General features: G+C 35.9%; 1 protein-coding gene across 5 annotated transcripts in view; it reads left to right on the forward strand.

Moving 5' to 3' along the window:
* Window positions 1-23,660, forward strand: part of NEK11 (NIMA related kinase 11) — an 83,127-nt gene that overhangs the window by 36,549 nt on the left and 22,918 nt on the right. For 3 of the 5 annotated variants that reach the window (XM_058831197.1, XM_058831201.1, XM_058831200.1), the window contains 4 exons: window positions 1,790-1,909; window positions 3,564-3,657; window positions 4,508-4,643; window positions 20,079-20,203. In XM_058831197.1, the coding sequence (XP_058687180.1) occupies window positions 1,790-1,909; window positions 3,564-3,657; window positions 4,508-4,643; window positions 20,079-20,203 (475 nt within the window). The remainder of the gene's footprint in view (window positions 1-1,789; window positions 1,910-3,563; window positions 3,658-4,507; window positions 4,644-20,078; window positions 20,204-23,660) is intronic. The other 2 variants (XM_058831198.1, XM_058831199.1) reach the window with 2 other exon arrangements.

Here is a 23,660-nt window from a genome sequence, read left to right on the forward strand (position 1 = left end):
AGTTTATAGTCTCTAAGAGGAAGAGCAAGTAGTTCTAACAACAAACATCATGCTCTTATACTATTGTTAGAAGGAAATAGAAAGTCTGCTTCTCTGCAGAGGTCCAGAGTTCCTGTAAATTGAGAAGCAATGAATGGCAATTTATCTTGAGGTTTTAAAATTCAGGACGTCAATTAGAGAAAAAATCCTAGGAGAAGTTTTACTTCATCCTCACTTGTGTTACTGTGTGATTATTTTGGCCCAAGTGTTTGGAATATGCAAGAAGTCATAATCTTATAATGACTCTCATTGTGCTTATGACAACATTAGCTGCCTGTATTGTCACTGGTAAGCAAAATACCAAATAATTCCTGCTATCCCAGGTCTAAACAGGTAGGTAAAATGAACTAAAAATACCTGAAAAATGACAGAGAGCAGAAAAGGTGGGGAGAAAAAAATTAAATATTGTGAATTTCCCACATCTTCTCTCTTGCAGCAGTACTCTAGTCCCAGTGACTGTACAAATAGTTTCTTGCTATGGTATTCTCCTCAAGCATTGCTACTTTATATTTATGTTTACTTTTTCTCACCAGGAATTCTTTTTGCCATGCAAAGCAAAAAGGTTGAGTCTAATTTCTTCTAGTAAAGGCCTCTGATAGCTTATTTTAATCTATTCGCATTCAAGTCATAAATTTTAAATATTTAAGTAAGTATAAGGCTGTACAAGTTCAGTTTCAACTTGAAGGAAAAATTGCTTTTTTCCCCATGAGATTCTTTTAATTTGAATTAGAGTTTTTTACAGGAGAAAGGAAATATGTCTACATTATTCATACTTGAAGAGTTAGTTCCATTCTTATGAATAATTGAACTCCTCTTGTCTTTGTCCTTAATCTTTCATATTTCACACTAATATTCAAATCTTTGCACTATTTGAAAAACATAATGAATCTTCTCTGCTCATTTATTAAAATTCAGAATTATAGTCCAGGAGTGTTACAATTTGTACAGTTACAAACCTGGCTTCTTAGATTATCGAAAGTGAATTTATCTCTTAAGAGTAAAAACAGTAATTTGAAATGAATACTTGGTGTTATAAATACATTGTATAATAAATATGTAATGTGTAAGTGAAAGGAGACTGCCAAGGCATTTCAAACTAGGGTTTAATTTTTGTTTTAATTACTGTAGGATGTGAGATAAAAATCTGAGATTAGTATCCTTTTTCTCATAAAGGACTAATATTACTTTCTTTGGTTGATAATACAGCTTAAATACATAAGTCAATAATTTATCCTCAGGTTTCAGAGATGGTCTGTGAAGACCATTTTAGCTGTGAAATCTTATTATTGATTAGGACCAGAAATTCAAGAGGACATCATGATAATTATATCTGTCATTAAGGACACATAAATATTCTCTTTTGTTCTAGACAGTTTGTAACAATCAATGCAAAATGTACAAGTGGTTTTATGGCTCTCATTTAAAGACTGCCTTTGTACTTGGAATATGTCCAATAATGAAGCCCGACAGGGTAAATATTTCACTGTGCTTCAATATTTATTCTTTTAAGTAGATGAATCTACCTATTTCCATCCCCACCTGAAATGATTCACCTTCTTCACAAATCCAAGTTTAAATATTTCAATTTAAAGAGGCATTTGCTTTCCAAACGAAGGTCTATTTAGTCTGCTTTAGTTCCAGAGACTTTCTAATTATTCCATTTGAAATGTCAGTGTGTTTCAATATCCAGTCAAAATACTGAATATTTACATTTTTATATGAAGTTGGGTTTCCTTGCATTCAATTTCAGACAGAAGAAAGTTCATTTGCAAACTCTGCAGGAACTTTCTGAAGTACAGAAAATGACACCGCGGGAACGAATGCGGTTGAGGAAGTTAAATGCTGCAGATGAGAAAGCAAAGAAGTTGAAGTAAGTTGTGCCCTAACCATGCAATTTTTCCCACCCAACAGTCTAATTGGAGAGATAGAATTGTCAAGGTAGAAATAAAATCAATATGGGTCTTCAGCTACTCAAAGTCAATGAGAATTTTGGATGACAATAATCACACAAATTATTTATGTAGGAAAAAAATTAGAATTTTAGCCCAAAACTGGTGCTTTGAGTACCGTGGTTCTGGTTAAATAAGTGTATGAGAGATTTTCAGGTGTGTTACAATAGGAGACATTTTTTTAATGACTATTTATGTTAAGAATTGCCCGGTCTGAGGAGCTGGACATTTAGTTACAATCCAGTGCTTGTCAATTGTTTTGGCCTCAGAGGTTTTCCAATAGAAGTTAATAGCTGGAGGAAAGATAGTCTTGTCAAAGAATCAAAGAGGAGTAATGGTTGTATTGTAAAGGATTTATGATTTATGGGCTTTTTTATTAAGTGAGACATAATAAAATATTTTGGAAGAGATTAAGTACAGTTTCTGATGGATATGATTCTGATTCTCAATTCTGATGGAATATGAGAAACAACTGGAAGGTTTTGTTTGGGGATTTTTAAAAAAAACCAGAATATATGGTTTTGATGACACATTTGAAGCAAGTAACTAAAACCTTCATGTCCTTTTGTCTGAAGAGTACTTGTGCCTGACTGGCATTTGCTACATAAATTGATTCTAATTTTAAAAAGCCCTCTCCTTGAACTGATATAGAAAGTACTAACATCTCTTCTGCATGGTGCTTTCAGTAATATGGTAGGCCAATTCTTGTACTAATATGAAATTTGTACATAGGAACAGAAACTGTCTCTTTCACATTTTTAAAATGGAGAAAGATTAAGAAATTAATTAATAATTAATTAATTATTAGGAAATAATGCTAATTGCAGGATAGTTCTAGTTTGGTTTTCATTTTCATTGCTTTCTTCCATTTTGATGTTTTCTGATGAGATTTTCACTTTTTTTCTTTCCCCCAAAACCAAAATGAAATATATTTATTTTGCAATATGAAGGGAACATTAATATTCAGACCTTGTTTTCAGGCATGAGTTTTTAAAATGGATCAACACTGAGCTCTAGATCATTGTCAGCTGACTCTGGCTGAAAATGTTGGAAACAATGCAAAAATTATACCTTCTCAGACTGGAGATCTATTTCCAGCAGTGAAAATCTAGAGATGGGTGGGAGGGGAATATACTAATGGAAGCTGGAAGAACTTCTTAATGTAGCACCTGTCTGAAGTGGTTCCACACAGAAAAGCACAGTTATCAGCTGTCCTCCAGGGGAAGAATTTGTAGCACACAGATGTCCCATGCCTGTCTGAAGCTCAAAGGTCTCTGCACTACGTGGTGGAATAAAGCCCAAAGTATTTAAGACCGTTGGAAGAACTAGAAAAGACTGGGATTAATAAGTTACTATTTAATTATGTTATGCAAGTTGTGAAAATAAAATATAATAGCACTTGGAGGTAAGGTCTGAAAACTCTTTTTGCATTCATTAAAACCTGAGTAGATACCATGAATATTTGACAACATGAAAATCTCAGCACAGAATTTGTTTTTCCATGTCTGCTTTTAGAAGATCCCTTTGTGCATGCTCTGATATCATGTTCTAAATACAAGTGTTCTGTATTTACAGGCAGCTGGCAGAAGAAAAATATCAAGAAAATATCAAAAGAATGCAAGAATTCAGGTCCCGTAATTTTCAGCAGCTGAATGTCAATGTCCTACATGTAAGTATGGGCTATTGCTTTGGAGGTCTCATTTATGTGCACCCAGTGTATAATACTTTTCTGTTTCCCACATGGCTTCTTTAGCACTAGAGGCACAGGCCTGTTCTGAGACTTGTAACTGGGAAGTGCATCAGAATCTGGACTGCTTAGCGGAACCTGTTGATCTGTGATGAGACAAAGTACATTCAGTAATTCAGATATGGTTCAGCAAGCTCTCTATTCATTGCACAGTTTTATTTCTTTAAGTTACTCTTTCTTATTTTACCCTTAAATCTAAATCTGCTCTCTGAAATGTTTTTACTGACTATATGACATCAGAGTTCAAAATACATTTCTTTTCAAGATGTTTAGACTTGTAATCCTTTAAACATTTTAATTTGGCATGTCTGTGGGTTATTTTCATTTGTTTAAGCATATTAACACTTCACCTGGCTTTCTAGTAAGAATGAAGCCTTGGAATGACTCCCAGAATAAGTTGTCCTTTGCTTTTAAGCTATCTGCAACAGAAGATGAGCCAGTTCAATTCTAGCACCACATCCTATTGTAGAAAGAGAAGGGTCAGTTTGGAATAGTTGATTAATGCATCACAGAAATAGTTTTTTTTCACTTTGTATTTTATTTTTTCTTTTGTATGTCCTCTGGTTTCCGTTTTCCATTGTGTCTAGAGAAAAAAAAATATTAAACCTGCTTCTTATGGCTGAGTCACTACTGATCATTTACAAAAATGTTAGGATTTTATTTTAACATTTGCCTAACACAAGTCCCAGGAATTATGTAGCTCAACCATTGTGTTGTGATCCTTCTGAAAGCTCTGTTCTGTTTCTCCATGCTGCCTCATCATTTGACTAAGGAATCTGATGAGCAGACTTCAAAACATCTCATTCATTCTCAGCCAGCCGCTACGGGGAACTTTGTGTCCACAGGACATGATGAACCAAGAGGGAATGAGACAAGTGAAATCGGCATGTCTGAACTTACAGACCACGGTAAGAATTCAAAGTCTGATGTTAAAGTGAAAATTCCTATCAAGAAAGAAAGATTTGTCCCTTGTAGTTCTTATGCAGAGGGGAAACTGTGGTTTAAAAAGTGGCCAGATTTGTAAAGTTGTCAAAAAATGGCAAAGAGAGAAGGAAATTAATCTGGGTGAATGTATGTACAGCAGATGTATAGCAAGGTTACGTGGCAGGAGGTCTGTGTTCCCAAAGTTTGAGTGACCTGTGAGCAGAGATAGAGGTGAATGAACTTCCTCCAAATGAGATGCTGAATTAGAAGGAAATAGCTTAAAGTTTCCACATATGAAATGACTGGCATTAGAAAAGCTTTTTCTAACTTACTTCTCCAGTGAAAAAGGGAGTACAAGAATTCAAAGTGTTTGCACCTTTGGTACACTTTGATGCCATTTTCTTTAACAATGAGAGAAGCAGATGGAAACTCTTTAATCTCTGCTTATCTATATTGTCCTCAAATATTTAGCTATTGTCTAAAGAATATTAAGTACTAGATAACATGTATTTTTCTGTTATAGACAAAAAAATAGTCAAGCTTTTTGAAAAGGATCAGACTGTGGAAATCATATGTTTAATGAGGAGAATATTTTTAAGATCACATTTATGTGTTTTTGTCTACAATGTTCTGGAGTGGTGTCTTACTCTTAAATATTTAAAAATCATTGTGTGAGCACTTATTATGGTGGAAGATTTTTAATCAGATTAGAATCTTGCAAATATGCATCAATATACTTTGAAGTAGGAAGACTACTTTTCTCTAATAGCACTGCCTTTTAGTGTTGGTTTATGTACATCTGTGAAAGTATAGGTCATTAAATTAAAGGCATCAGAATCAGTTCACTTGTGTTTTGGGTTTTTTTTAATTGCAAATGGCACTCTTTTCTTTCAATGTACCCTCATTTGTGTCTATGTGGTTGGCTTGCTGTTTCACAGTATGAGGAGAGATGACCTGTGTAGGAGAGAACCCAGCTGCTAGAAGTACATCCTGGGGGGAGGGCGGGGAAACGTACAAAGGGAGGACTGAGAGAAAGCAGTGAACGTGGGTGGGAGATGGACTGGGAGAAGCATACAATGACTCCTAAACAGAAACAGAACAACATGCTTGGAAGGAAAGAAACAGATTTTTCTGCCTTTAGAGGTCGTTAAGCTGTTAAACTATAATGACAGGAATGAGATGCATTTATATCTGTGCTGCAAAAGCTGGGTCAGTCCATTGTACAAAACTGAATGCATGTTTAATTGCTTGTGCCAGAGTCTCTGACGGAGGAGTGGTGGGTTCATGACAAAAAGGAGTTATGGATAGGCAAGAGAAATTACATGGTTTCTCTTCTTTGCTTTGTGAATACCTTGTTATTCCTGAAGCTGATGTCAAAGCTTGTTCTTACTGTATTCAGTATTCAGTCTCTTCTTTTCTTTTAGCATTTCAGTGCAACCATGCATATCCTACATGTCTAATTATTAAGTTATTAATTGCACCTTTGTATTTGAAAATGTAGAAACTGTTCCAGCGATTGATTTTCCAACAGAATTTTGTTCTTGATCAATGGCTATACAATAATAAAAGAAAAAAAAGCTAGGAGCAAGGCTATAAAATGGTTTTAGCAAGTTGTCTTTCATGTTAATTAATCTTGCTGACCCTTACTGTGTTAACAGAAGAAGTTAGCATGTGAAAGCCAGACTAACAAACTCCCTTGTACAACTAATAACTAAAAACTGTTTAGGAGGGAGAGAAAAGGGCAGACCTAAAAAAATCCTCTCAAGAAAAGCTGGCGAGGAATAGCTAGGGATAGTACCCCAGACCCCACAGGTATGGAGGAAAGGTCAGAGTATCTGTGGCTCGTAGCCTGCAGTCCTTATAAAATTTGCAGCATGAGCTGAAGGGAAGATCAGGGTTTGGAGTATTGAAAGCTCAAGCTATTAAAGGATTAAGGAAAGGACTAGAGAATAAAACACCTTATTCTCCTCTTTCAGTGAAAATTATCTAAACCATTATGAATCATAGTTGTATGTCATTGCAGAAGGTGTCAAATACAAAGCTTAGCTTTAGTTAGTTGTTTTGAATACTGTGGCATCTTGAGTCAGATTTAGTAGTGGTAGTTACACTTAACTGAAAGTTGGGAAAAACAAGGCAGTGTAGTTAGATAAACAAAACCCACTATGGCAGTTTGGGGTTTTGGACTTCACAGTGGACAAGTTTTAGCAATGACAAAAGCATTAAAGTGCTATTGACTTCCCTGGGGAGTTTAAGCTTCTCTCCATGTTTGTTTTATGTAATCAGCAATGATATTCTGAACCATTTTTTTATTCTAATTAGTAGCCTTGTACACTTGAGAGACATTTGAAAGAGTTCTTTGAAATCACCTGTAGCTGAACAATTTGTTAGTTTCCAAGCAGGTTTATTTTCTGGAATATGAAAGATGTGAGTGGACCCTGTGGTTTTGATGTGGAGATGAACTCATTGACCTACAGAAAAGCTTCCTCAAGACTGTTTACAGCTGGTACAAGTTCTTGAGAACTTAAAGAAATGATCTGATTCTTCTTCCTAAAGAGAAATGCTTCAGGCAATGTAAATACTGTTTTTTTAGCATTTTTAAAATTCTTTGCCTTTTCGCCTAGTAGCTTAAGTACTTCTCCTGTGTATAAACCTCGACATATCACTTCTATACTGTCCAAATGTTTTAACACTTGTCATTTTTAGCATACCTGGGCCTTCCATCCTTATTCTTTCCTTAAGATGCTTCCTAGCTCTTACCTGAGAATTTATAATAGATTATTTTGGTTTTAATGCCCTAACTTTTGAACTCACAGCTATGTTCTTTGGGTTTCCTCATTTTCCATTATTCCATTTCTCAGGGTCATCTAATGCTTATTCTTATATTATCCTGGTTCTGGGACTTGGTCTCTCCAGCTGACACGCATACTAGAACGAAGGATTCTTTTGGTTTGCCTATTACTTTTCACTGCACTGCAGATTTTCAGAGAGGTGGGCAGGGTAACATTACTTGCAATAATAAAGATTTTAATTTAATTTAATTTAATTTAATTTAATTTAATTTAATTTAATTTTATTTTATTTTATTTTATTTTATTTTATTTTATTTTTATTTTATTTTTATTTATTTTATTTTATTTTCTATTTTATTTATAATATTAATTTATTTATAATTTTAATTTATTTTGGTTTTTTATTATTTTATTTTTTCTATTCCTCTGAAGTTGCCATAATAAGTTTCTGAACAGTTTTGCATCTTTAATCATACTATCTAAAGTAAACAAATTTTCTCCTTTTATGTAAAGAGACAGACAATGGAGTGGCTAAGAAAGAACTAGAAAAAAATTACTTCAATGATTACTGTTAGCCATATTAAGTAACTGAATATGTTGATTGTATCATTGGAACAGTAAATGTTCTTACTGTATTGTTTCAGCTAGTTAGACCTCTAAGGTGTTCCTTAGAATATTAAACCTTTGTAAATAGAAGAAAATTAAAAGTATTTTTGCTCATTTGCAAGTCTTTTATGTAATAGCTTTAATCTGCATTAAGTTTTTAGATTGGTTACTTGGAAACAAAAATTACATTTTGCTAATGAGATACTTATGAAAAGAGATTTTATAGTTATGCTTATAATATTAGTTGAAAAATGTTGATGTCTTATGTGTTTCCAGGAATTTATGGAATTGTTATCATACAAATAATTTATGGTGGATGGAGCAGATAAGAATATATTGTACTACTAGGAACAGTTTTGGGTTACTGTAGATATCTTTGTGTCTCTTCCATCTTCAGTTTCTCCAAGTACAAGCAAGAGACAAAAGAGCTGAAATTAGATTTCTATAGAGAAAAACACAGACACAGAAACACTGAGCCACTCCCAGTGCTAAATTCAAATATTCGTGTGTTGAACATATATATATATATATATATCTGTATACATCATTCGTTTTCAACGAGCAGCATAGAATGGAATAGCTAATGATTAGCATTAGGAATAGCTAATGATTAATAACAGAATTCTCTTCATATTTTGATTTGGATGTTTTGTTTTCTGCTTCATTTCATAAAGTTCATTTTATTGATTAATTATTTCTAAATGTTAAAAAGCATATTTTGCCAGTCATGACAATGACACAGGAATGAGTAATGCAAAATGTGTTAGGATAAACTTTTACCTATATTTCCTGTTCTTGCTGAGAGTTACCTACAAAATAAATTATTCATCTTCTCGTGTTATCATCAAAAAGAAAAGCCACGTAGCAATAAATTGCTTAACATCACGCACAGCCCACTGTCTCTTGACCAGTTTTATCTCCATTTGGACTAGGACAGATAGGCCAATGTACATTTTTCTGGAGATTACGGCATTTTCTGCAATTGTACATATCTTTCAATTGTGGGTTTGTGAAAATACTGGTGAGGAAAATTACATTGTAGTGCTGGCAATCAGAGGTCAGTTCATCTCACAGAAAAAAAACCCAACAAAGCTGTGATAAAAGCTCTGCATATTAAACTGCTCATTTCCATTAATGATAATGAGTGCAGATGGAATAAAATCATCCATTTTATAAAACATAAGCAAAAAACTATCAACAAGATAATAGGACCATCCATGACCTACAACCCAGCCTTGTTGTTATGGATGAATACAATCAGTGTCTTCCTCTGCCAGTTACAGCAAGGCAGTTCCAGCTGGGCAGGTTCATTACATGTTTAATGTTTAATGATGTGGCCTCCAAAACAGCTACTGGAACCACCACAAAAATAATGCATTGCTTCCTAATATAGCATTATAATTCACCTTCATCTTCTAATTTACCTGACTGTGCTTGTTTTTTCTCATTCAGAAAGAATAACCAGAGAAGTAGATACCCCCTTTTCCAGAGAACTGGATATTGACATTTTAGGATGCAGAAAGTAATCTTTGCCCTAGATTTTCCCCTGATAGACCACCTCAGCTTTTCTGTGTGTGCTACTACACGCTGGGCTAGATAATGGCAGATCTCTCACTGCATCACATTAATTATTTGAGTGCAGGTAGTTTCACTTTGGTTGCAATGTCTTCTAACGAAGCCAGATTTTACAGCATATTTCCTCTCAATTCTTTGTACAACTTAATTCCTTTTTACTTGCCTAAGTTTGCAGAGATATTGAATAAACTAGGAAACACTACTTATGGGGACTTACTGTAAAGAATCCAGGGGAATCTGTATCAGACCGTGCACTGCACCCACCTATGTGGGAAAGTAGTGTGAAATACCAGAAATTTCTGAGTTTACTAGATAGGAAATCATCTAGGTATAGGAGCTCAATTTTGCAGCTAAAAATAGCATGAAGAACAAGGCATTATCCTGTTTTACAACAGTAATAGTTAAAGGTTCAGGGTTTCTGATTCAATTTCTACAGTAGAGCTTGCCTTGAAATTTGCTACAGAATTATAAGCTGTATCTAAAAGTGCTTCTAGATAGTTCAAAGAAATTGCAGATGCAACCAATCTACCATTTCCTTACCATCATTTTTGATCCTTCTGATTTGGATCAGTGTTTACAGTTGAAAGATAAACTGGATACAAAGCTATCTTCACTACCAAAGGCCCAGACCTTTTACAGGAACCATAAGGAGTGTTTAATTCAACGAGCCACACTCTAACAGGCATGAAAACTTAAAGCCATGCACTGACATTCATGGCTAAAATTGCCACTTTTTATTTGTATCAATTTCACAGCTCATGAAACATGGTAAACAAGGATGGAGAGGATTTATTTTTTTAAAAAGGTATTCAGGAAATGATATATGTATCTATATTTTTAAGGGCTTGTCCTCATTGTACCACTTCATTGCCTGAAATGAAAGAAAGCCGAAGCAAAACAACACTGGACATAAGGGGCACTAATAAAATATTATATCCTGCATTTTTGAATTGCCAGCTGGGACTTCTGTTGTGTTCACATCCATTTTTGTAAGACTCCCAGCTCTGCATAAACTGCTACTGCAGTTATAGACACATTTTTGTGTGGGAAGGGGTCAAGTTAAAAGAGGAGAATAGCTTCAGTATTTAACTGTGGTGTTCAAATTCTTTGTACAGAAAAAGAATGTAACAAATTAAAGCCATATGAATAAAGGGACATATTATATGATCTCTCTGATCTGTATTGTATTGCTTTTTATTTCTGTATACTGCAAAGCTTATAACTTGTTAAATTCCTTAGCTTAATATCTTGCAAAACATTACACCTGGCAAACCCCTGATTTCATTACAGTTTCAAAATAGTTAAGTATGTTACAGTAATTGTGTACATTATTTCTATGTCTTCATGGCTAATTTTAAGTTACAGATATATTGCTTTGACTTTCAAGTGGGCCCTCAAATAGGAAATGTTCACTCATAAAATACTGTGCTTTTTTCATAGCCTGTTATTTTTACAAGCTGTGTTGAAGGATTTTCACAGTAGTCTTTTAAGTCTTGGAAGGTTAAAAACCTGTAATATTTCTGAGCAGATCTTCCAGCATCTATGCACATACCCCTTTGTTTTGGTGCCTGTAAAATGGTACTTATTCTTACTCATGAGTAAATGAGTAACTCTAAAAGATAACCATACGAGTGATCGTACTGCTCAAAGGCTTTAAGGAATAATGAAGTCTTGTTTTGTTTTTCAGTCTGGCAAGTCAGAGCAGAATAGTACTTACAATAAGTGACATTAAGCACCTTTCTGCATTATTCTTGTTACATTATCCTTTGTAACCAGGAAATCCTATCTCAATTCAGAGGACAGCATTGCTGTGAGTTCTGCTGTGGTTAACCATTGGTCTCCTCTTTCTTGTGGTTACCCTGCTTTCCACGATCATAAGGCTTATTCCCTGACTTGCTGCAGTGATAGCGTGGGATGCCTGTGGAGAGAAACACACTGGTTTAGTCCTGGCATTTGCAGTTACCAGTCCTACACTTGTCCTTGGAACATGGGGTGACAAACTCCTAAGACTCTTGCAGGATCTGAAGGTGTAGCGTGCTCCTCTGACCTCCTCATCTGTCTCTTGTTTTCATTGCTTGGTTTCACACTGAGCCCAACTTGTCCCAGATTCAATTAAAGGAATACTAAATCTGATTTATTCTAGCAAAATCAAGATTTAATGAAGTTTTAGCAAGAAAGTAGAAAATTAATGATTTGTTTTTTTATCATTGACAAAGAATTATTACTCTTGTTTAAGGAGTTCTTCCCTAGAAGTGTTGCCTTTGGAGAGCAGGAGTTGAACTCTGGCCATAATCTCCTTAGGAAAACTTTTCCAAATCTATCTACTCTTCAACATGCCTAGCTACTAAAATCTTTTCACAGATTCACAAAAATTCATAGCTTATTTCTTACAAGAAGTCTTGCTCTTGCAGATTCACAGAGGGAAGCTTGCAGAATAAGGTCTTTACACAGCAATTACGTAAAAAAACCCAACCACTTCCAAAGTGTGGGGAGAGCAAATTATGTTACTGTATAGCTCCTACCTTTTTTCCTTATCTGTTTTTCAGACTGGTTTATTTTGGCTATGATAAAGAGAGTCTGCTTCAAAATTCACCTTGGTCAATGACTACAGTTCAAATTATTCTGTGCTAGTATTTTCTAAAAATGGCACAGGAATTCCCTTCACTCCTTCCAAAGCATTATGTTAAAAAAACATTTATGGAACACTCTGTGAATTTAGGAAGCAATTAGAAAAAAATGCACTGAGATTGTATAAGTAAAAAAATACTGCATACTGGTTTCTATAGCAGATACTTTCAGATAATGTCATTGTTTTAAATCTTCCTTAGAAAGATGCTAGTTTTTATTCCAAGTTGTCCTACCTACAGAGCAACATAACTTTACACTGCATCTTAGACTCAAGGTTAAACTGATGTAAATAAAGATGCACTAGGCTTTTGCTTGCAAACGAAGCATCAGTGAACAGGATGGTGTTGAAAAACATTTTGAAAGGATTCCCAGTCCAGCCCCATTTGCAGTTTTATGGCTTACTTATCAAACTAGAGGGCATTTCTCGGGAGCTGAAACAGATTATATGGTGATGCAAGAAGCTGGAGGCAGTTCCAAGTGAGGCAGAATTTGCTCTGAAAGAAGCTGTAAATGCTGAATTAGATTGTATATTCTATCAGTTTAGCTTTCACTGCGTGTGACTGTCAGACAACTGCATGGACTGAATTAGGTGACAGCGGTGAAGGTCTTGGTTGAATTCTCCTGCTTTATTTTCTGCTTCACAGAGCAAAGTGTGCCCCTGTGATCTTGCAAATATGTGCTTTTGCAAGTGAATTTCATCTAGGTGTTTAAGTGCTCAATACCTTTTTGCTTGGTTGCAATTATTTGCTTCTTTTTCTTACTTGTTCAACATATAATTTATATTATTGATTATATCCAAATTCAATGCATTTTGCGTCTTTGCTACATCCAGACTCTTGTGTGCACAACTGCTTGCATGAAGTTTGGATATGAGCCATTCCTATTTGTTTTCTTCTCTTTCTGTAAATTCTGGTTGTGGAAATGCCCCCAATTTTAGTCTTAAAAATGGCATTCTTGGACCAAATCTCGGGGAGAAGGAAGCAAGTCTCTTAAGGGGCAGATTTTGTATTAACATGTGGACTTTTTGCTGTCCAACACTGTAGGCAGACTGAAAGAGAAAGTGTCAGGAGGTCGGTATCTGCCAGATTCAGGAGGAAATCTGAGGTTTTATTTAAAAGTATACTTTGACTGATTAAAAAAAGTTTAAAATAACTCAGGGAGTAAGATATTTTTAAGTTGATGTCATTAGGTCACTTTTCCTTCCGCTTACATCTCTTGGTCTGTTCCTGCTGGAAGCAGTGCAAATAGTAGGGCAACTTTTACAATAAGAAGGACTATTACACATAAATGAAATGGCTTCCAAAACTCACTAAATGCTCCCTTTTATTGACTAAATTACTATGTTGTTCTTTATTTTTATTCACCCATCATTAGTAAAAAGATTTCAGAATATTTGGAAGATTTTTAGATTTGCTGAACTTTAAACCATGTTTGGAAGGTAGCATGGCTTTATCTTCATCATCACTGCCTACCAGAGCTCCCATTTCTGTATACATGACTAGGAAATCAGAAGAAAAAACAACAAATTATTCAGAAAACTAGGGAAAAATGTGGTTAAAGTCTTCCTTTTTGCTGTTCATTTTTGTTAACCACTCCTTTTAAGAATTTCTTTTTTCCTCTCATGCTTTGTCTATGTACTTACTAATAAAATACCATGAGGTAGAATGTTTAGGGGAAAAAAAAAGATGTCCTTCAAATAAAATATTTCTCTTAGAAATTTAATTTTGGTTAAAAAAAGGTAATTTTTCCTTGGATAAACACTTTGAAACTTGCTACTTTCTTTCTAACATCCCCTGAGGCCACTCTGATTTATGCCCTCTGTATCTCTTTTTCTAGCCATTTCACAATAGGTAGTTCTTCACCCAGTGACACCCATAAAATAATTGAAACTTTTAACTTTTTTTGAAATGCAAAGAGGAGAATTATAAAATATTAATGTTTAAATTTTATTATATTTCTAGTTCTCATTTAGAAGAACTCACTTTATGTCTAAGCTGCACATGGCTGTGTCAGAAGATGATTTATTTAATTTCTTAGTAGTCCTGTTGTGCTTCTCCATAGAAGGATTTTCATGGGCACAAAATTCCTGTACATCACCTAGTTCATTTCTTAAATGTATGTTCTGAGAGTCTGTTTCAGCCTAATTTAGAAGAGATGGAAAAGAGATTCCACTGTCTTTCTGAACAACAATCCTTCAGAGCTTGAAAATGCATGTATCATCTATGCCTGACCATAGGATGGTGATTCTCTTTGAAACTTTTAAACTTGAAGGGTTTTGTCTTGCACAGGGGAAAAAACCAAAACACCTCAAACCCCCAAACCAGTCTGAGCTTAGATCATAATAAAGAAGTTTTTTTTATTTTTTTCTAGTCATATGTGTGTTGTCCTGAGCTGCAAAGGGGCACAGAACCCTCGATATCCTTGTGGTAGAATTTCTCATTCAGGATGATGTAGCTCAGGGAATCATCTCTGTGTTTCAAACTTCTCTTCTACTGACAGTGCTTGAGCTCTTTAAGTTTTCTTCCTTGAAGGCAGAAATCCCTTTCTGTTTTTTCCCTCAGTGGTAACTGATGCATGGTTCTGAAGAGAGCTGTCCAGCCCTGGGCACCAGCTCCTCTTGCCAGCTCCTAAGTTTCTATTTAACTTGTTTAGTATGTATGTTAAATATGTGTACACACACAAATAGATCTGGGGTGATTCTGAACTGTTTGTGAGGAATCAAATAGCCACAGCATTATAAAATACTTTAGGTTGGAAGGAACCTCTGGCAGCCTAGTCCAATCCCTTGCTCAAAGCTGTTCTTTTCAGATCAGGTTTTTCAGGGGTGTCTGATCAAGTTTTGATCATCTCCAAGGGTTGACTGAGCTCTTGCAGCTTCTTTAGGCCCTGTTCCAGTATTTGATCACGCTCTTTTTCTTTTTTATTCATAATGTCAAATTGGAATTTAGGATGTTTCAGATGTTTGTTGTCTCTTGTCCTATCACCATTCACCATCTTCCTTTTATCCTCTGTTCAGATAGTCACAGACAGCAGCAAGGTTTCCCCTTTGCCTCCCCTCTCAGGGCTGAAGGGACCCTGCTCTCACAGCCCCTTCTTGCACCCGGGTGCTCCATTGCTGTGCCCAGCCTGGGTGTCATTGTGGCATCTGCTCCAGTAACACCTGCTCATATGGGATCAAACTGGTGTTTGATGATGCATTTATACAGAAAGGAAAGGATCAGGGGCACCTTTGTGTTACTGACAGGGTTCTGCCAGTGGGCTGTCTTGTGGCCCAGTGCAGCACAGAGGCAGAAGGCAGAGGAATGATTTTCCCTGCTCTTGCCTCAGTGCCCAGTATGGCTCATGTACAAAGCCTTGCAAGAGGGACAGTACAAGGCATCCTGGATCATGACACCATCTTAGGAGTCCATTTTGACATATGTACATATGACAGTACATGTCAGAGCAGTTGAGTGATTTGCTCCTCACTTTCCTATGTGTGGTACTGTGCAGACCGAGGAGTGTAGCAACATGAAATTGGTAGGCATGTGGCAGCCTTATGCTAGGAATGTGGCAGCTGAGAAAAATCTGCCTTTTTTCCAGAGATGCAATGTGTTGCTATATTTTATATATTAGTAAAGGCCTGTCTGCACAAACCAGTCTTTGAAATAAGTCGTGATATTAAAGGCTAAAGTCCTTGAAGCCTTCCTGCAGAAGAGAGAGTAAAGCAAAACAGTATCATTGTGTACAGGAGAAAAAATGTAAACCTGTGTGTATTAGCCAATAGTAACATGCTTAGCCCGCAGACCCTGTAGAACGCTATAAAAGGTGTGCTAAAGATAGAAATAAATGGCATTCACATTTACTTCTGTGAAGGGTTGTGAATAGCTGGTGGTTTATCAATAGCAATGAAGCCTTTGGATCAAAAAACTACAATAGTCCTTAAGAGCCAAGTGTGACTCTGTTGCTGTGAATACAAATGGTGAAAATTTACATATGTTACACCATTCTGTTTTCTTTTTTACTTTTACTCTTTTTAAAAAAAAAAATAAAAATCATTATTATTAAAAGTGGCCTTTCTTATTCTCTTCTGCATGCTCTGGAATGTGAGAATGCTGCATCAATGCAATGACAAGTATGACTTTGAGGCACAAGAAAATTAAACGTATTTATCAAAGTATTTTCATCTCTTTGAAGAAAATTGTTGTTGCTGAGTTACCATGCTACCTGAAACAAGCTTTTGGTGGATTTAAGCAAAATATTACAAGTATCACATTCCTATGTTTTCTGTTTAGCTTGTCTTCTTGGGAAATAACCATGCTTTTATGATTTTTTTAGATAATGGGTTTTTACCCTTCATTCCACTATTAGCATCAAGTTACTGTATAGAAAGAGATCTAAAGAGGAAGATTTTTATTCAAAGCTTGTTTTCTTTTGAATATCTTAATAGCAAGTATCAAGTGTCTCAATGCTGTGCCTAAACCATCTAGCAATACCAAAGCAACAGCTGAGTTTGTTCTGAATTCAGTGCTTTTTAAGCAAATAAAGGCTGTTGTGACTGGCCTTGGTGCAATACACACAGCTGGATAAAGCACAAAGTGCTTTCAGAGACCAGCTGAGAGATATGGGGGTGTGAGGGGGCAGAAGCAGCTGTACAGACCCTTCCTTGTGCTCCCTGTGGAGGGTATAAGTATGCTGTATCAGAGATGTTTAGCTGGATGCCAGTCCAGCTGTCAAAACAGAAGCAGGGTCCCCTGGGTTCTGCAGCAGGAGTTTTGTTTCCTCTTTCAACATGATAGACTTGGCATTGCCCTCACTAGCACCACTTCTTTACCCAAGTACTGCCCAGGCACAAATAAGCTTAGTATCTATTTATTTGTCAGAGCAAAGGACAGGATCAAGGTCCTGTCACTGCTAGGCTTTGCAGAGGTCAAACAGCCAAGCCCAAAGACCAACATTTTTATTAAAAATACTTCTCTGAAAGCACAAACCAAAGAATTCTCTTCTGTGCTACATTACTAAGTGTGCAACCTCACTGGTGATGTTCAGGAATTGGGACAGTAACCAGCCTTTTGTCACCTGGTTTGTGGAAACTGGAGGTGTATATGAAATCACATGGAATTATGGCAAAACTCAGGTAGAAAATATTCTAGAGGATGGACTGCAGACATGGAAATGGAAGCCTGTGGGGCCTGAACTCCCCTGATAGTGCCTGCCCTGAGCTGAAAATACCAACTCGCTCAAGCTATCAGTGCTTGGACTTTACTAGGCAAACACAGGTACAGCTTGCCATGTTGATTTATGGTATCTTCTGTGCCAAATCCACCTTATCTGTTCTTGAAATTCATCTGATCCTGGGTCTCAGCTCAGTAAGCTGTTCTGTACTCAGATAATTCTGCAAAGAACCAGAGATGTTTTGTGCATCTGTAATACATGGAGGACTGGGAGCTGGCTCTGCTATGGTAAGACTCAAAGAATTGTTATATGGAAACAGTTTAAATAAATGTGTAAGTGCTTTGAAAGCTCCTTATTTAAAGATGCTAGTCATAAAACCAAAAAGTTTTAAGAACTTTTCTTATGTACATGCCAAATTCCCCTGCACTGGACATGCTGGCTTCTCTCAGAAATGCCACTTGGAATTGGTTTCTGAACTGGGGCCAGTAAACTTGATGGAACATCTCTAGCATCTGAACTAGCATTTCAAATTGTATTACTAAACTCAGATTAACTGGCTGTCTATGAACAGCTGTCAAACCAATTTCACAAATGGTGAGGTGAATAACTCCAACAAGGATGCAAAAGCTGGCATGGAAGTGGAATACAGCCACTGCCAGCCTCTCTGCATAGTTCAGGAGCATCACCAGTTTTGTATGGTCATGGGCTGCTCACAAAGTATAGAGCCTACAACAGCCAGAGCAGACATTTTAAAGTTACAATTATGAGTAAAAAGACTAATTTTGATGCCTGGTTTGGTTGGAAATGGGGAGCCTTGCATTTGTTAGTACAGCAATAAACAAATGCAGAATGTGGGAGGAGAAGATGACTCAGAAAACAACGGCATAGTCTGATGTTTGTATTACAACATAATAAATGGGCTGTTTTTTATGTATTTGAATGCACATAGACAGAATGCAGATGGACCTAATAAAATTATCCTAATCACTGGGATGACAGCCTCTCTGCAAGAAAGAAAAATTGATCACCTTACATGGAAAAGGAGATGTATCTTAATTTTGTAGTGTTCTTTCCACATAGAAAAGATGATATTTAAGATTCCCTTTTTAATGAAGTGCTGGACTTTTCTGTCAAATGGCACTTTGTAGAACTCAAGCAATTAAATAAATGCTTTCTTTGTGAGAAGACATTTTTGGGTTGAGGATGTTCTTCTTCTGGAAACTCAGATATAGATTAGTTGTTTGTTTGTTTTTTCAAACTAAAAGAGGTGAAAAATAGAAACAGGAAGGATTAGGATTAGGAATTATCACAGTGAAGCATGGGGCTTTTATACAGCTCTCATTAATATCTTAAAGCAGAAAACTGAGTGAAAATGTGTCAGCATTTTGGAGCTAAATCAGGTTTATAAAGAAAGGAAGTATTTTTGAAATTACTTTGGAGACAATAGATAGTAGACCTTATATCTCAACAGGCGATCTTAACCATCTAATGCTGCAGATAGCTACACTATTTTTCCTGAGTTCTCTTTCTTTCACCTTAAAGATTAGATTTATTGTTCTTGCCCAAATTCAAATGTCTTTTAGTGGATTTTAATTTCATTCCCGTTTGAATCCTTTTGGGTTTTTATCCATGTGAAACAGTTAAAAAATTGATTAATAATTTTTATGTCTTATTTTTTGTATTTAATATATTTCAATGCAGTAAAATTTAAGATAGTTCTTACTTCTTTAAAGGGACAGACTTAATTGAGAAGAGTGGTTGAAATTAGCATTAGCTACAGTTATGACAATGACAGTGATGATTTATGATAGCTGAACATTAAATATTTTTTGTCTTCAACTAACATTTCTTGTAGTAATATCCCCCTGAAGGAGATGCAATCAGACTTCAAACTGTTTCACTAATTCTTTCCTACAGAGTCTGGGATGCTAAAGGATTTCACCCAGTGCAGAGTGTCTGGAGTGTCTTTCAAGCTATGATGAATGTGTTGAGTTTTAATACCAATTATTTTATTTCATGGGCTCATTTGCTATATTAATATTTTACTCACTGCTATTACTAAAACTTGTGATAGTAATAAATTGAGAGAGCATGACACCAAAGTATGCATAGCTTGACTTTATACTAGTTTCTTTTATTGTATTATGGTTTTGCTTCAAGAGAGTCTTGAAAAATATATAGATTTAATTTCTCATATCTTTTAAACGTGTACCTGATATATATTATTTTCTATTTTAGCTTAGCAGTTGTATTCACCACAAGTTATGTGTGTTAAAGAAAATGAAACTGAGTTATAATTTCAGCTCACAAAAGCTGGATTCAATTCAATACTGGCCCTGCTTTGACTAAATGATCCCATAAGGTCACTTCCAGCCTGATTTATTGTACACTTTAGAGATTTCAGTGACATATCAATATAGATCCCTTAAGTTCATTAATTCACATATGATGAGGATTTGCCCTTTGCCAGGGCAGCTTTAACAGTGCTTATCATATCATTAAAGACAAACGTTTAATGTGTTTAATCTTATCCTTTGCTTTCAATTACAGAATGCATTGCAGAATTGCAGAATATTGACATAACACTGGTGCTATAAAGTTCATTAATATATTTTTCAGTTAATACTTCTTTCTCTATATATGCTATAAATTCATAATTGCCTTTAGAGATCCCTGAAGACCCAGAAGTTGCAGAAGAATATTATAAAGATGAGTTTGAATCCTATTCAGAAGACAGTGAAGGAGAGGAAGATGCAGAATTGTCATGGACAGTCTCTAAGACAAAATACCAGGTATATGTGACTTTTGAGAACACCATATACACTTGATGCTCATTTTCCATGAGAAAACTGAGTTCCTTCCCAGAATTCATCCTACTGACACTGCTGATTTTTTTTTTCTTTTATTAGGACCGTGTGTATGTATCAATAACATGAATTAATTATATGTGTATTATAAGATATTGATGAGAAAGGTTTTTGCATTCCTTCAAGATTAAAGATAACACTCCCATGAATGCCATAAAGTAGATTATTGTCAGAAAATATCCTTGTAACTCCAGAACACTCAAAATGGGATCCTCTCAAATCATAGCTATGATTTAAATTAAATTGAAGCTGAAGGTATACTTCAAGCATAAGATCTAAGTTCCAGCTCTAATTCCCAGGCAAAGATAGTCACCTCTAGTTCCTGCCTATATTAGACACATTTTCTAGGACAGTGTGATGAATGATGAGCCTAAACAGCTGCGAGACTTGGTCAGCAAATCTATAGATTTTCCCACCTCACAGAAAGTGTCAGTGTAGAGAAAACTTATTGTTGAAAGGCTTAAAGTAGCTTTATCAGTTAAGGCTGCCACAAGAAAGTCAGGGATTGCAGTGTGAAGGTTGAAGATTATTGGAAAAGGCACCTAATTTAAATCTGATCAGAATGAGCTGAGATGAATCTTGTCTCCAGTGATCAAGTCTCAGTGAAATCAATAAACTTAAGTGCCTGAGGCAGTTCTGAAAATGGATCTTCCTCGGCCATTCAGGAACTATTAATTTCTCCCATGGGCCACCAGTTTCAAGCATGTTCTACAGTGCATGTTCTACCTCTGAATGGTACTATCTGGTTCTGCCTAGGAGCAGTTACTTTATTCTGAGATCATGTGCAAAGTTTGCAGAACAGAGTGTTATGTCTTCTGCATTTCAGGGAACTGGCCAAGTAGACTAATACTCTTCACTAAATTAATTATTAATTATTAATTATTAATTATTAATTATTATTAATTATTAATTATTAATTATTAATTATTAATTATTAATTATTAATTATTAATTATTAATTATTAATTAATTATTTGAAACGTTTGAACTAATAGCTTCTTTGAGATGTAGTTTTTAAGGCAAAAATAAAGTGTGAGAAATCAGAACTCTACTTCTACAACAGTAGCAGGGGATTCTGAAATTGTCCCACAAGTAAAACTTGAAGTTTACTCAGAAACAGCTTCATTCAATCTAGACATGTCCTCTTAACTTTCAAATTGAACACATGTCTTAAAATTCAGGAGCAATTTGTGCAGTATTGGTCTGAAGAAATTGTTATTCAATTGTAGAACAGTGGATTATCTTGGACAATACTTTTTTTCAGTTTGCTGAGTTTATGCTTACCCACAGCACATAGACATGCGAAGAAACCATTGCCCAGAAAGTCTACCACAAGATACCCTTGGAAACAAAATTGCTGCTCATTTTCATCAGATTCTGAGACAATTTTTCTTTTTTAGAATGCCTTCTGAAATTTTCGTTCAACTTTCATTGATGGTATCATTAAGTGTCAATCAGTAGTGTTTTTGAACAGGCAGACTGCTGCTTAGAATTAATGAAGGGCAGAAGACAGAAATAGGTTTCTCAGTAATGCAGAATAAATTAGGTGTTGGCATTCAGATGTGAGGTACAACCCTCAGGTTGGACTGACTAAAAATTCCATGATAAGAAGCAGCATGGTGGGCTGAAAGAGCCATCCCACTGGCACCCTGTCTCTGTCCAGTCCCCGTGGCCCTGAGGTTTTGCTCTACCAGCTCACAGAGCACTGTGACAGGACCTTTGTGAATGGTCCTGCACAGGCTGAGTGGAATGCACCCCCATGACCATTTGCCTTTTGGGACTTCCTCTGTAAAAGAGGATAATTATCTGTGCTTTTCTCATGTTGACCCCAGCATCTTAAGATATTGAATAAATGTGTTTCTGGGTATTGACACAATTTCCTTTTCTATTTCTTGGGAAGTGAAAATAGGTGATTTTTGCTTTCTCAAGTGAAAAATTCTGCCATGAATCCAAGGTGAAAGACTGAACATAGCTGTACAAATGTGAACGTCTGTGTCTGAACTCAACAAACAGAAAGGCAATACTGTGAGGGGAAGTAAGCAAGCATTATCAGGAAGTAAACATCTAATGCAGGTTGGATGGAATACGCAGAGAGGTCCCTCTTTGGTTATTATAAAAGGATTTACAATTATTAACATGCACACAACACCTTCCTTTGGATATCAATGGTTATGTGAGATGAATCCCACTCAAAGGTAGGTGGGATCATGCTCAGTATTAATAATGAGCTTCAAATCCTACCAGAATAGCAAAGGTTTGCTTCTGCAGTCATTTACTTAATACCAAAACTCCTATTTCTATGATGGGATTCATACTCTTAAACTCTCTTCAAAGTATATACTCTTTCTTCAAAGATACCGTAAACCAAGCTTTTGGAGGTGTGTGCTAAAAAAGAAATCATTCCACTGCAACACAGTAAGGGCTTGTGAGGTAATTTCTGCAAATCTCTTAAATTTCCAATCCCAAGATGCTTTACTAGTTACTTCTGTGCAAAGAGTGCAGAAATGCTGCATCTGGTGGTGCTCTCTGGTGACCCCATTATTTCAAACAAGGATTAAAAAAATTTCCAGTGTTCATGCAGTAGCATGGGGTCAGAAAAGTCATCTTTATGAACAGCATATTAAGGTGCAAGATGTAGAAAGGGATATGAGCTGTTTATGCAAGCTATATTAAGCTCCCACAGATGTCAAGACAGACTGAGAAGTAGCAGCCTCACACGGGTTGTAAGGCCACTTAGGAAGGTAGAGTTAGGTGCTGAAACATTGTCATTTTAGAGGTTTAGGATAGCAGCTGAGAGGGCTTTTTTTCTCCTGTTGATACCTTTCAGTACAGCCTATCTGATTTCAGATACATTGGCCAGCACTGGAGTTTAGTGTCCTTTATTCCTTTCTCTTGGAGCAGAAATACACATTTACAGATTTCAAGCAGAAATTTGACAATTGCTTCTCCAGACCTCTACCTCTTCAAGCCTGTGACTTTTTCCCCATGTTTGTTGGTTTTTTTTTTCCTAGGAAGACCAGTTTCTAAATAGGGGGAAATCATGAAATAGAGTGACAAACTATTTTAAAAAATATTTTAATGTGTGATGCTTAAATGAAGTTTCATCTTGAAAAGTTAGTGGGTATTGAAGCTTGTATTGGCTTTGATTTAGCCGAGATGTGGATGCTCTTTACTGCAGTTCATCACCATGCTCTTAGTGGTTTTTCTCAGTGACCATAGTAACAAATTTACGCTCTTCATTATGACAAAGTCTAATACTGTGGTGCAGTAAGCTCCTATTTTCAAATTCCAAATTGCTTCTGAGATTGTCAAGCCAGACAATAAGACATAAATTATCATAGCTCCAGCAGCTCTGAGTGGTCTGTGTGCTGTGACCCCAAAG

Source organism: Poecile atricapillus, chromosome 2, assembly GCF_030490865.1.
Source record: "Poecile atricapillus isolate bPoeAtr1 chromosome 2, bPoeAtr1.hap1, whole genome shotgun sequence".
Lineage (NCBI taxonomy): Eukaryota > Metazoa > Chordata > Aves > Passeriformes > Paridae > Poecile > Poecile atricapillus.